This window comes from Alligator sinensis, unplaced genomic scaffold (assembly GCF_000455745.1).
Source record: "Alligator sinensis unplaced genomic scaffold, ASM45574v1 scaffold735_1, whole genome shotgun sequence".
Classification (NCBI taxonomy): domain Eukaryota; kingdom Metazoa; phylum Chordata; order Crocodylia; family Alligatoridae; genus Alligator; species Alligator sinensis.
The window spans coordinates 184,763-197,912 of record NW_005842639.1 but is presented as its reverse complement, the minus strand read 5'-3'; the positions used below and the strand labels follow the sequence as shown (position 1 = coordinate 197,912).

At 57.5% G+C, this 13,150-nt stretch overlaps 2 protein-coding genes across 5 annotated transcripts in view; one reads left to right on the top strand and one right to left on the bottom strand.

Moving 5' to 3' along the window:
• The window catches only part of ITGA10 (integrin subunit alpha 10), a 36,579-nt gene extending 31,414 nt beyond the window's left edge, over window positions 1-5,165 (top strand). Inside the window, exons 22-30 of the mRNA XM_025215304.1 lie at window positions 5-77; window positions 439-528; window positions 816-900; window positions 1,105-1,218; window positions 1,311-1,388; window positions 1,553-1,666; window positions 2,007-2,102; window positions 2,519-2,632; window positions 3,272-5,165. Of these exons, the coding sequence (XP_025071089.1) occupies window positions 5-77; window positions 439-528; window positions 816-900; window positions 1,105-1,218; window positions 1,311-1,388; window positions 1,553-1,666; window positions 2,007-2,102; window positions 2,519-2,632; window positions 3,272-3,334 (827 nt within the window). The 3' untranslated portion in view covers window positions 3,335-5,165. The remainder of the gene's footprint in view (window positions 1-4; window positions 78-438; window positions 529-815; window positions 901-1,104; window positions 1,219-1,310; window positions 1,389-1,552; window positions 1,667-2,006; window positions 2,103-2,518; window positions 2,633-3,271) is intronic.
• A 124-nt stretch (window positions 5,166-5,289) lies between these two features.
• The window catches only part of RNF115 (ring finger protein 115), a 32,099-nt gene continuing 24,238 nt past the window's right edge, over window positions 5,290-13,150 (bottom strand). For 3 of the 4 annotated variants that reach the window (XM_025215277.1, XM_006033491.3, XM_025215279.1), the window contains 6 exons: window positions 12,285-12,496; window positions 11,771-11,842; window positions 11,509-11,581; window positions 9,587-9,680; window positions 7,293-7,408; window positions 5,290-6,709 (listed from right to left, as the gene is read on the bottom strand). In XM_025215277.1, coding sequence (XP_025071062.1) covers window positions 6,578-6,709; window positions 7,293-7,408; window positions 9,587-9,680; window positions 11,509-11,581; window positions 11,771-11,842; window positions 12,285-12,496 — 699 coding nt within the window. In that variant the 3' untranslated portion in view covers window positions 5,290-6,577. The remainder of the gene's footprint in view (window positions 6,710-7,292; window positions 7,409-9,586; window positions 9,681-11,508; window positions 11,582-11,770; window positions 11,843-12,284; window positions 12,497-13,150) is intronic. The other variant, XM_025215278.1, reaches the window with a different exon arrangement.

The window sequence follows — 13,150 nt, the reverse complement described above, 5'->3', positions numbered from 1 at the left end:
GGCGCGTACGTCATCGAGTTCGAGTTCAGCTGCTCCTCCCTGCTCAGCCGGGCCCAGGTGAAGCTCGTGGCTGGCAGGTAAGTGCTGTGGCACCCCCACAAGCTCCCCCACCCCCAAATGACCAGGGGTACCCCCAACCCCACTCCCCCCCACCGCAGCAGGGACCCTGGGGCACTCTGAGTCTGGCCCAGGCATCAAGCCCTGAGCCCCAGCGCTGGGAGGCCCAGCTCTGCCACTGGTTCCCGGTGGGCCTTGTCTATGTCACTTAACTGCACTGTGCCTCAGTGTCCCCATCTGCAGCAGTGGGCTGGCATCAAAGGGAAGTGGAGACTGGGCCCACCCTGGGGCCAACTGGGGGCAGGGGCTGGGAAGGTGGTGGGGGGCTGCCAGCCTCCCCTTCCCCAAGAGCCCTGTGCTTTGACCAGTTTTTCCCATCAGTGACAGCCTGGAAGGGAACGAGACCCTGCAGGACAACACGGCCGAGCTCTTTGCCTACGTCCGCTACGAGCCCGACCTCTTCCTGTCCAGGTGAGAGCCCAGGGTGGGAGCAGGGGTGGGGCGAAGGGCAGAGCAGGGGTGCAAGGTGCTGGACGCCTCTTTGCACTGGTATAACAAATCCAGTATAAACCAGTTTGCAGCTGGGCATGGCCTGGGCTTCACAAGGCGGCGAGGCTGTGGCTCCTGTCCCACCCCCCAAACCTGGGGAGGACTTGCCCCTACACCCGCTCTCTTGCCCCTGTCTCCAGCCCGGCTTTGGGCTGGGCAGTGGGGCTGGGCTCTGGGCCAAGGACTGATGGCTCTGCTCTGCCTGGCAGCGAGGCCGCCCTGACGCGCTACGAGGTGCACCCGGGAAGCCCCTTCCCCAACGGCATCGGGCCTGAGTTCCAGACCACCGTGAAGGTAACCACCCCGGCCAGGCAGATGGGGACGAGGTGGGGGCTCTCAGGGCCAGGGTGCGTGTCGCTGCACACCCAGGCTTAGCCCCAGACGGTGCAGTCAGAGCTCCCGCTCCCTCCTGGAGACCGAGCATCTGCTGGGGCAAAGAGGGAAGGTGGGCAGCTGCCCCTAGCCCCATGCACTAGCCTCGTCCCGCTCTCCTGGCAGGTGCAGAACCTGGGCTGCTACCCCGTCAGCGGCCTGGCCCTCCGCATGGCCCTGCCAGCTGCAGGATACCAGAGCCGCCCCTTCCTCTCCATCACGCGCATCCTAGCCAACAACGTGAGTCCACAGGGGGCTGCATGCCCCTTCCCTGTGGCCCCGAGTGGGCGCCAGCGCTGGGCGCCCCGGCGCTGACCCACTGCTCCCCGCAGGTGACGTGCAGCCTGCAGAACGTGACAGCGGCCACAGCCCCACTGCACCCTGCCAATCTTGCCCACGAAGACAGGCTGGTGAGTGCCCCCTGTGCCAGGGACCCAGCAGGGACATGGGGTGTGGGTGTGTGTGTGTGCACAGATACGTATGTGTGCACGTGTGAACGTGCACATGCACAGATATGTATGTATGTGTGCGGGTGGCTTGGGGCACTTGAGCATCTCCCCTCCTTGCCCTGCAGAACTGCAGCAACACGTGGTGCCAGGCCGTGACGTGCGAGCTGGCGCCGCTGGAGAAGGGCGCCGAGGTCTCCGTGCAGCTGCTGCGCGTGATCCACAATGATTTCTTCCGGCGGGTGAGAGCCCGGCGGCGAGAAAGGGTCCAGGCTCGTAACCCCCGTAGCTGCCTTCTGCACAGCTGCATGGCTGGGGCAGGCTACAGGGACTGCTCCTAGCTCTGCAGGGATCTGGGGACCAGTCTTTGCCCTTCTGCACGTGTTTCCTGTGCCCTGGCCTCCTCTAGCCAGGGCTCCATGGCTGGGCACAGCTCTCTGGGGACCAGCCTCTCCTGCAGCCTGCAGGACAACATGGCCAAGCTCTTTGGCCACGGCCACTGAGCCCACAACACCCCATGGCAGGGATCAGAGACCCAGCACCCACACCACGTGGATGTAAATCCTTCTCTCCCCTCCCCAGGCCAAGTTCAAGGCTGTGAAAGTTGTCAGCATGTTTGCCCTGGTGGCCGAGGAGAGCAGCGTCCTTGTACTGGATGAATCAGTGCATCGATGGGAGGTAGGAGAGCTGGGGGGGGGGCCCCCCCAAGCCTGCTGGAGCTGGGCACCGGGGCTGCATTGAACCCTGCCCTGCTGTGGCCCATGGCTGGCTGGGAAAAGGTGGGTCTTAGGGGCCACATCCTGCACCAGCATGTCCACTCCTTGCCGTGGGGTGATTTACCCCGGAGCCGCGTGTCTGTCACACTGATGGGGGGCACGTTCGAGTCAGCTGCTTTCCAGCAGCTCTGCCCAGAGCAGGTGGCCTGTTAGGAGACCTGCCCCCTCAGCCCGCTGCAGGCTTGATGTGCTGGTGAGGACTGAGCTGATGCCCCAGCGCTGGCCCCTGCAAGCAAACCACCCACCTACATCTGCATACCAGCCTCAGTGCCTCCCCGTAGCTGTGCACTACTGAGCGCCACCCCGCTCTCTTTGCAGACAGTCCTGGAGATCATCCAGCCCAAGCGCATCCCCGTCTCCTTGTGGATCCTCATCGGCAGCATCGTGGGGGGGCTCCTGCTCCTGGCACTGATCATCTTCTGCCTGTGGAAGGTAGGAGGCCGCTGGGCAGGCTCAGACCCTGGAGGGGAGACCCTCAGGCCCTGGGATCTCTCATCTCCAGCCCAAAGGGAGTCCTGCCCCATTTCCTCTTGTGCAAACCTTTGCCCTTAGCTTTTCTCCCCGCTCTGGAGTCACCAGGGAACAGGTCAGCAAGCAGGAAGGATGGGGCATCTCTCAGTTGGCAGCCGCAACCTCCCGCGACTCAGGGAAACCGACCCCAGGACCCGGGCGCTCAGCAATAGTGCTGGGCACAGACACGCAGCAGTCAGGCTTAGCGCAGCCCCTCACCACCTTCCCAGCCCTTGTCCCCAGCTGGCACCGTGGCAGTCCCAGTCTCCACCTCCCTTTGGTGCCAGCCCATTGCTGCAGATGGCCACACTGAGGCACAGTGTGGTTAACTGACACGGGCATTGGGCAAGGCCCATCAGGAGTCAGTGGCAGAGCTGGGTCTCCCAGCACCGGGGCTCAGTACTCAATGCCTGGGCTTAGCACGACCCTTGCATGCTGGGCACTCCTGGTCTTCAGGGTGGGGGCGATTCTAGCTCCCTCGTTTCATCCCTCCTGGGCCCTGACTCAGTTTTCTGGCGGGAGCTCAGGGCCAGGCCGTGACCAGCTGTTTCCTCCCCCCAGCTCGGCTTCTTCGCTCACAAGAAGCCCCAGGAGGAGGAGGAGGAGGAGAAGGAGGAGCAGTGACCACAGCTCCCCGTGACAGACTCTCCACTGCCGCCTGCCAGCCCCAGGGACAGCCAAGGGCAGATGTGCCACTGCCTCGGCCGTCCAGCTCTGCCTGAGGCCCACAGCCCCTTGGACTCCTGCTGCCCCTGGGGCTGGACCTGCCCCTGCTCGGGCTCACCCCTTCTACCCGGGGCCTAGGGGTGCCAGGACGGGGCTCTTCCCCCCAGCAGTGCCCCCAAGTTACATCCAGCTGGGCGAGAGCCTCGAATGCGGTGCCAATCGGTGGGAAGCCAGCTCGGGGCACACACCGGGACTCTGGAGAAGCCTCTCGCCCACCCACCCAGGCCCCCGCTGCAGCACAGACACGAGGAAGCCAGTCAGCCCTCGCTCACGGCCCTGTGCGCAGGGTGGAGACAGACTAGGCCTGGCCGGGGATCCGCAATAAAAGCCTGCAGCGTGGCTGCCCCGACCTTTGCTGCTGCCAGCGCCGGGGGGGAGGAGGATGGGGACAAGGCTCAGTCCCGCTGACAGCATCTGTGGCTTTTCGGGAGTGGGGCAGGGAGTGTGAGGCATGGGGTGGGGGGAACAGAAATCCCTGGGATCCCCATGGCATCAGCGCCTGCTCCCTTCCCGTCGGGAACAGCTGACCAGCCTCAGCGAGGGGGAATGGGTGCAGCTACAGCTCAGAAAAGGGTGGCACTCAACCCACCATGGAGGGGTCCGGGGTGGGAACTGTTCACGCCCCAGGTCACCCCCTCCTGCACACAGGCTCCTGCTTCAGCCACAGGCCCGTGGACCTAGCACCGCAGTTTTGTCACTCCTGTACCTGCCCCGGGCCAGTACATCAGTGCCTGCTCGAGGCCCACGTGGGGCAGGGAGCAGGGTAGAAGCCCAGAGCTCACGGTTGCCCCACTTACCCCTCCCCAAGGCATCCTCAGTCCCTATGAAGAGCCAGGAGCCTGCCTGTTGCAACCAACAGCCCCATTGATTTCTGCAGCATTAGAGCAGACGCACAAGCTCAGGGCTTTATTTCCAAGCGAGCGATGTAGCAAGCTGTGCTCAGAAGAGCCGGGGATGAGGATCTGAGGCCATGCTGGATGTGTAACTGGCAAGGGCAAGCAGCCCCGTCTTGCCTTGTGGCCTGGGAATTGGTTTTAGCTCAACTTGGATCTAACAGCTGACCATTTTCAGAGGGCAAGGGGTGGGGGAGCTGGGATACGAGAGCTGCTAATCCACAGGTAAGAGAATGCCCCAAAGCCAGGGCCTGAAGCAAACTGACCAGCGCTAGTCCCATGCCCACATGTGGAGGGGCTGGGATGGTGCAGGCACAGAGCAGGCTAGAGCCCAAGCAGGAGGCTCCCACCGCTTCCTCCTACCACCACACCCCTCGCGGCTGCAGCCCAGAGTACAGGGAGGCTTGGGCAGTGCCAAGCAACGGTGTGCCCCAGCCCAGCTGGGCCTGGGCTGCCGCAGGAATTTCAGTTGTGACCATGTAAGCAGCATTAGTGCCCTCTGCTTCCGCCTGGAAGAGAGGAGCATTTGCTCAAGTCCACAGCTGCGTGGGTCTGAATGTGGCTCGGACAGACACCAGGGTCCCCCCCTCCCAAAATCTGACCCAGTCCAGGAAGACACTTCCACTATCTTCCCCTGGCTTTGGAGCAAGCATTTTTTTAAAGAGCAAAAGCTGCTGGAAATTAGAACGTACATGATATATGAGAAATATGGTAAGAGCAGTTTTTACACTTACTGGACAAAAGGGAGCAGAACAGGCTTCCGCACTGCTGCTACTCGGTGACTTGCTACAAGGAAAGAGCTTTTTTACCCATTTCAAAACCAAGGTGTGTACCATACGTGAGACAATACGGTCACGTAAAAGACCCATGCAGCTGGTTTAACATGGGAGCTCCCCCAGAGCTCCTGACGCACCCCCTACCCCTGTGACTTGGCTCTGACAACCTTCTCAACAGCCAGGCTTCTTTATAAAGGCCTTTATTTGACTTTAGAGCAAACGAAACACTAATTTAAACCAGGTGTACGTGGTACACCGTTACAGCAATGACATGGCGACAAGTTGGAGACGCAATCTCCCCTCTCCTCCTTCCTCCTGATCCGCCAACCGAACGCCACCACGGGCGGGCTGGTGGGAGTGCGAAGCCAAGGCATGATTTGGACGATAAAAAAAAAAAGAGACAACAAACCGAGAGCCCAGAACAGGGAGGCGACGTTAGACATGGGCGATTAAAAAAAGAAAAAAGAAAAAAAAAAGACCCCAGGAGCTTCTTCACGTTCCCAGACTCGGAGAATTATTTCATGTTAAACACTGGAAGAATCGTCCAGGGAAATGGCCAGGCGCGGTTGCCGCTGTGTACCTGTCAAGGGCCTCGCTGTGGTCCACACGATACAAGCAAGACAAACTGCTGCTGGGGTGAGGAACCCAAAGAACAAACCACACATACCGCCACCGCCATGCGTCCAGGTTTGGAGGCACCTGGGGACGTCGGCTGGAGACATCAGGTCATGAGACAAAGACAAAGTGTTCCACCCACCGCTCTGGACTGCATCTCCTCTGCCCTCGCCCCCCCTGCGCCTCGCGCGTCCCCGCACCAGATCTGGAGAGATTTGACAGCACTGTTAGCCCCTCCCCTCTTGCGCTCTCCCTTGAGAGGTCAAGGGTGGGACGTACATCACGTTACCTTCGTTAGAGAGAAAAGGGAAAGGTCAATGGATTCAGCTGCACCCACTGCTCTGGGAAAAGCTGGGAATGGAGGGGGCAAGGGAGACCTGTCAAAATCCTCTCTGCCCCCTTGCCCTTGTCCGACTGAACAAGCAGAGGCCCTTTGTGCTCCCGGCTCTGGGCTTGCAAACACTGAGGACGTCCATCTAAACAGATGAAGCTGTGAGACAGAAGTGAGGGTCCCCTTGGTCGGGTAGGGATGGACTCCCCCTTCCCTGCTCTGAAAGACCCATGTAGGTCAAAGGTTTCACAAGTAGGAAGGAAAAAAAATCAAAGTCAAATCACTCCAAGACTCTGCATTTAGGACTAAACGAGGTGGTTCAGGTGGAGATGGGTGTTTGCTCAGAGACGCTAGCTTACGGGGCAGGAAGAGGCAGCACTCAGGGCCGTGCTATCGGGGCAGCTTCCCTCCCCTGCCCTAGATTTCCTGCTACAGGTTTGTTTTTTTTCCTCCCTCTCCTTGGTGGCTGGTTGCTTCGCGCTATCATACAATATACATGGGGGGCAGGACCGCTCCGCGCGGAGCCTCAGAATGTCCATCGGTCATGCAGCTGGTTGTCGCTGCTAAAGCTGTTGCTGGCCGAGGCCTCGGGGTTCTGTGCTTGCCGCGTGGAGTCCTCGCCGTTCAGGCTCTTCCGGCACACGGGACACGTGTCGTGCTGCAGAGACACGCGGTGGGACAGGGGGTCACGGCTAACACCCGCCCAGGATAGGCAGCACGGTTGCATTCATTCCCTTCTGCTACTGCCGGGATCTAGCTGCCTCCCCTCTGGTCTCTAGATCTGATTGAGTTAGTCTATCAGGTGTGTATCTACTCTGCTTAACGTTCTTAGCACTGCCACGCTGTGTCACGTGGTAGCTGGGAGGAAGGAAGAATCCATATCGTTATCAGAGAATCAAGTGGCGTAAGTGAAAAGCAAATCAGCCTCTAGAGAAGGGAGGGTCAACCTGCGCACCTAGCTCAGCTGGGGGCACTGTCAGTAGAGGCCTTGGCCCCCAACAGCCAGCTGCAGCACTGCTAGAGCTTTGGTTACTACGTGCAGTGGTGGGATTCGAACAGGCAACCTCAAGAGAACACTAGTGGCTCGAGCCACCAGCTCTGTTTGGTTTAGGACAGGCTCTCAGCAGCGCCACGGTCCCTGGGGCAAGATGCAGAGGAAGGCTGGACGTGAGGCACTCCCACTCTGGCCAGGGGACAGGCACCACTAGCACAGCGCATCACCCACCCACGAGGGCCCTTACCAGCTCTAGCCATGGCACGATGCAGTTGCTGTGGAAGAAATGGTTGCAGGGTAACTGCCGGACCTGCTCTGCTACTGTGTAGTCTTCTTTACACACCGGGCACTCCAGACCCGTATCTGTGGGGTGAAGGGGAGCGGTTAGCAGCGTGAATAGGACACTGGCTCGTCTTAATCCACCCCAGAAACCCTCCCCCGTAACAGGATATAAACAGTCACAGTCACCACATACAGATCTCCACTGCTCTCACCCTGGGGTGAATCTAAGTGCAACATCAGCAGGGCTGTATTGGGCAAGATGAATGGTCCATCTATCCTGGTAACCCGTCTCCAACAGTGGTGGTAGTAGATGGTTTAGAGGGAAAGCATTGGCCTGGGTACAACCTCCAGCCCCCGGGGCTTGTGCGCGGGGCTGGATGGTTGAGCACCACTAATCTAGAGTGATTTATCCCCTGCGATACACTCCCGGCATCCACCATCATTGGGGTAGGGGCATCCTAGAGAGATGCTGAAAGGATGACCTAGGTGAGGCTTCAGCCTACAAAAGCTTGCACTCTCTCTCTCTCTCTTATTTAGTTAGCTTGTAAATGACGAGGCCTCGACCTGGGACCTCTTGAGCATATATTAACAACCTTTACAGACACAGTTGGCCACACTGATCCCTCTGCTTTCCCTGTGGCAGGTTCAGGTCTGAGGTCTTGTGTTGTGTCAGGGTGCACAACAGTTTTACTAAGAGGTTAGATCACAGGTTTGTCCGGGATGGTTTAGACCAGGCTGATCCTGCCTCAGGCAAGAGGTTGGACTAGATGTGACCTCTGGAAGTCCCCTCCAGCCCCGCGTCTCTCTGACTCAATGACTCTATGATACCCCGCTGACCTGAATACAGGGTAGCTAACAGGTAGGGTGGCTTTGCCCAGAGCAGGAAATGCTGAATTCTGATTGTGCCGGTGGTTTTAACTTCCTTCTGGATTGCACCTTTAAAGGCATAACAAGGAGACACTTTTCTCCACAGAGTGCTCTCTCCAGCACCGGGGGATAATTCATCATCATTCGTAAAGGGATACAGGACGTCAGCCCTATGCCCACTTAACATGTGTGCGCGCGCACACACACACACACGCCACAAGCCAAATTAAGAGCAGAAGTGAAGGAGGAAGCCACTGGAGCCCCCAGGATATTTAACCAGGTGGAAAATAATTACCCAGCTTGGAATCCAGCCAGGACAGAAGGACTCAGCCTTAGAGATCTATTAATGAGATCTCTCTTATAGCACGCATGCACACACGCAAATGCACACGCAAGGCAAGGCCTGACACCCACAGTAGACCCACATTCAGCTTCAGGTTTGCATATAAAAAGAATGCAATGAAAATAGATACCATGGAAACAGCTTTTCTAAATGAACCTGCCTGTCTGTCTGAATGGAGTTGGTCTGGGTTCCCGGAAGCGCGGAGGCTTTGTGCAAACAAGGAATCCTGACAGTGACCCAGCACCAGGCGCCTCTGCAAACAGCCCTAAGAAAACCCCCCTCTTTCCCGAGTCACTTTGGAAACTTTCAGCACCTGTGAAGTACCCACAAGCCTTTGATGCCAATTATGTCAAGGGAACCCATGCTCTTTACCGTGACATTTTCAGAAGGATTGAGGAGCATTTCATAGCTGGATTTACCAGCCTCACCTAGGAGCTGACACAAAAGGCAGCGCCTGATGCGCAAAGCCCAATGTGGAGCCTGTCATTCCCCAATGGAGCCAAGATTTAAAAATCAAAGCAACCAGAGCCTCGGCGAGTCAACAGACTGGAAAAACACAGGGGTCTGAACTGACCACAGCCACTGAGGCTGCCATGGAGTGAGAGCAATTGGGAGACTGAAGGCAGCAGCAGGTCTGGAGTCGTCAGCACAGCTTGGTGCCGGCATCTCCTGGGCCAAAACTCTTGAGTCTCTATCGACTGAGCTAAGTCAGCAACTCATTGAGATGGGAGCTGTATCGGGCTCCCCTCCTCCTCTCCTGTTCTAACAGACTGTCCATTAGAGCGGTCACAAGACACCATGAACCGCACGATCTCACACACACACACACACACACACACACACGCACACGCACACGGGAGTAGCAGTCCATGGTCACGGTGGAGAGAAAGATGCTAAATCATGAACGGCGAGACTAGGAAAGCTTAGATCAACTAGCCACAGAGGCCCAAGGCAGTAACAACCAGTTATCACTGGGATGTTCTGGTGCGGCAAAGGGATATTTAGCAGGAGGGCAGAGAAGGAAAGAGCTGAAATTGGCTTTAACCCACCAACTTGTTCCTGAGTTACTGTCACAGTCGGGAGGGAGGATATCTTCTCCTTGTCAGCAGGAGGTGGTCCAGTGTTTTCCAACTGCCCCAAGAGCTAGACAGGGAGAAAAACAAAACAAAACACGCTGCACTTAGACAGAACATAAGCCAGTTCTCTCTTGGAAAGCATCTTTCAAGTAAGGTCTGACCCTGAATGCAGCAGCATCCCTGAATACACCGATTCTAAGCTAGGGAGCCATGAGATTCTTTCAAGGGTGCTGCTGGAGGCTGCTCAATTATTACCACTCTTAGGGGTTCGAATACTTCTGTGAGATTCCTGATCTAAACCCAGACATTTCAAATGGGAATCCAGAGCCCTGCCTTCCTATGGGCTCACCCAGTTCTCTGCAGCAGAAGAATCACTCTTATTTTCCTGTAGCCAAGACAAAAGTAAAAGCTGAGAGCTGGCACTCTCCGAGGGGAGCCTGAAGGTCTGTCAAGGTTGACAACCGTGGCCCTAACAACCCATTTCGAAAGGCGGGGGTGTTCACAAGCACTAGGACAGCGGAGGGGATGGGTTGAGAGGTTGGTATTGGGAGGGCAACTTGACCCAGACCTGGCAGCAAGAGGGTAGTGATGTCAGGCATGAAACAGCTGCGACTCGCTCTGCTCTACAAGAGACAGCTGCCCTCAGCTCCACGCGTGCCATGTGGCACGTGGGCTCGGGCTCTGCCGAGGAAGCTGTGATGGGGGAGAGCCAGATGCCTCTGCTTTGCAAAGCTGTGGGCTCGTAATGACTGACAGATGCCCGGGAGGTGCCTGCACGACGGCAGCTCCATTAGCTCCCGGACGGTGACTCAGTCATTGCTCCACACCAAAACAGGAAGGGCTCCACCCTGCAGATCTGCCTCTGCCCACAAGCAGACACCTCCGTTTGCCTATTATCCAGGGAGGGGGTGCGTGACGGGGACAGGAAGTGATGCACAGACCCAGAAGGGCAGGGGGGAACAGTAGACACCTGCTCCCTCCCCACAACCAACTGCTAATTATTTGGAGGACTTGCAATTAAGCCTCAAAATCAGAGCCTTGAGACCTGAGCGAGGAAACTGAGGCACAGGAAGAAGGCACCTGCATCCTGTCACAAGAGAAGTCAGTGGCAGAGCCGGGAGCCCCTGCTGCCCCTACCCATCTCCAGTGCTAAGAATGAGCCCACCCCTTCTTACTGAGATCAAACAACTCGTAACCACCACTTCCCCTTCCTCAAACGTGGAATGCTTTAGATAATTAAAAAGAGCGTCACCAGCCTGCCATACACAGGAGTCCCCAGTGCCGAGGCATTTGGGGTGATAACTCAGGTGAATCGGAACAAACACCAATACCACTGACTGCTCACAGTACCAGACTAGGTGCCTTCACGCTGGGGCCCTCGAGGCAGTTTGTTGGTACGGCAGCTTGGATCAGCTGCTCTCCAAAAATCATTAGCCACCAAAGAAAGGAGTCAAGGGCAGGGGTAAGGAAACAAAAGGGGCAAAAAGGGCTTGTTCTGTTCAGCCAATAAAAAAAGGCAGATTAAGAGGGGATCTGAGTCCCGGGCACAAGTGCCTTTGCGAGAAGAAGGGAACAAAAACTCCCCAGCTCTGTTCAGCTGGTGGTGAAGAGCACACAGCAAACACCCGATTTAAATGAGAACTTCAAGGCCCTCAGGATAACGAGCCAGTAGGATGAGGTGCACAGTGGATTTCTCATCTTTAAACCGAGTCTGGGCATGATCTGAAGACATGGTTTGGTGCAGCATGTCATGAGGATCAATGCAGGAGCAAGGGGATGACACTTGGTGTGTCAATGCTGGAAGCTGAACCAAAGAATCTAAAAGCCATCGGGGCAGAAGGAAAAAGTAACCAAGAGGCACAGACCTGAGTCTGAGCTCCCGCCACGTGCCCTACCTGAGTGACGATGGCATCAAGGCCACTCTGTCCCCAGGCGTAGTCCCCGGGATTGGAGTGCAGCATTCCACTCCTGCAGGTGAGAGCAGAGAGTTAGGGAAGCAACATTACCAGCCGCAGCCCCACACGGGACCCCGAGGTGCTAGAACTCGTCTGGACACGGATATCCGCCTCGGAACCGGCCCATGGCAGAGCGGTGCCCAGCGCACACGTGTGGTAACGCCACCGCTCGTTTACAAGCAAGACGGTGACAGCTACTCACCAGGAAAAGGGGTGCTGCGAGCCAGGAATTGCCGAGTTGGCAAAAAACCCCGCAAAGATCTGCTGGATTATTCTGTAAAGGAGGGGAGGGGAGTTGAGCAAACAGGCAAGAACAAGCAATGACATTGGGGCCCCTGAGGACAAACCGGCGCCTGGCGACTCCTAAGAAATCAAGCAGTGGGCGCCCCCATCCAAGAGTTCACGGCACAGCTCCCCTCCGAGTTGAGGACAACGCAGATCTATGGTGTGAGGGGCTGGAGAGGGGAGGAGGCTTTCAGGACATCAGCTCGTGTCCCTGCAGTGAGAGCAGGCCTGGGTGGGGGGCAGAGGGAGACTGGAGGAGTGAAAAATAATCAGTGCATGAGAGGAGGATTTCTGTGCCAACTAGGCTCTCTGGTCTACAACCCTAGGAGAACATCTCCCACGTGGGGGTGAGATACGACAGGCAGGACTGGGGGGCAAGGCTGGATAACCACGTGGACTCAATCCCGTTGTGGTCCAGCTTCCGCACTCACCCCTCGATCGCAGGAGACCTGTCTGGCCGTGAGCTGCCCCGGGACCGGTACCTCCGCGTCATGGGCAGTCGAGGGGGTCTGCTGGGTCCCCAGAGGTCGGCGTGGGCTTGGTGGCCCCTTTCGTTGTCTCGGCTGTCTTGATCCAGTGAGCTGCTGCTCAGAAATGGTCTGAAGTCGGAAAAGAACATCGTGGGGTCCAAGTGGTCCCAAAGCTGCGGGGCAGACACACGCGCGCGAGCTGTTAGACCAGGTGTGGCACAGGCAAGGCAGGCTGCCCACACCCCCCACATGCCCCTACCCACCATCCACCCCCACCCTCTGCTCTGGAGGGGCCAGAGGGAGGATGAGTCTGGCTTCTGGACCAAAAGGTGGAAGGTCTCTGCGCTGGGTGCTTGCGCATCAGGAACGTATTTGGGCGACACAGAAGCTCTGAGCCAGGTCAGGGGCTCTACAGACTCAAAGCAAAAGCCACACTGCCAAGAAAAGCTCACAACGAAGGTAGGTCAAGCAGGGGAACAACTTGCCCCGGGTCAGTGGCATAGCTGGGCACAGAACAGGCCTCTGGGGACCCCCACCACTGCCATGAACTTGCTCTAGCCCATGCCGAGAAGAAGCCAGCTGGAGCAAGCAGCACCTGGAAGCTAGGGATATCCTTCCCATCAGCATTTTGCAAGGATCTGTGCAATGCAGGGAAGGACTCCATCAGTGCTAGCTAGCAGGGGCTGCAGCCTGGCCCTGGGAGCTGCTTCTGATATTGGCAGAGAAACCACCACTACGCGTCATGTAGAGGAGAACAGCTGGGCAGCTGCCCTGAGAACCTGGGGGTACCAGTCGTTGCCTTTTGGAGTAACTTCCTAAAGCCTTCA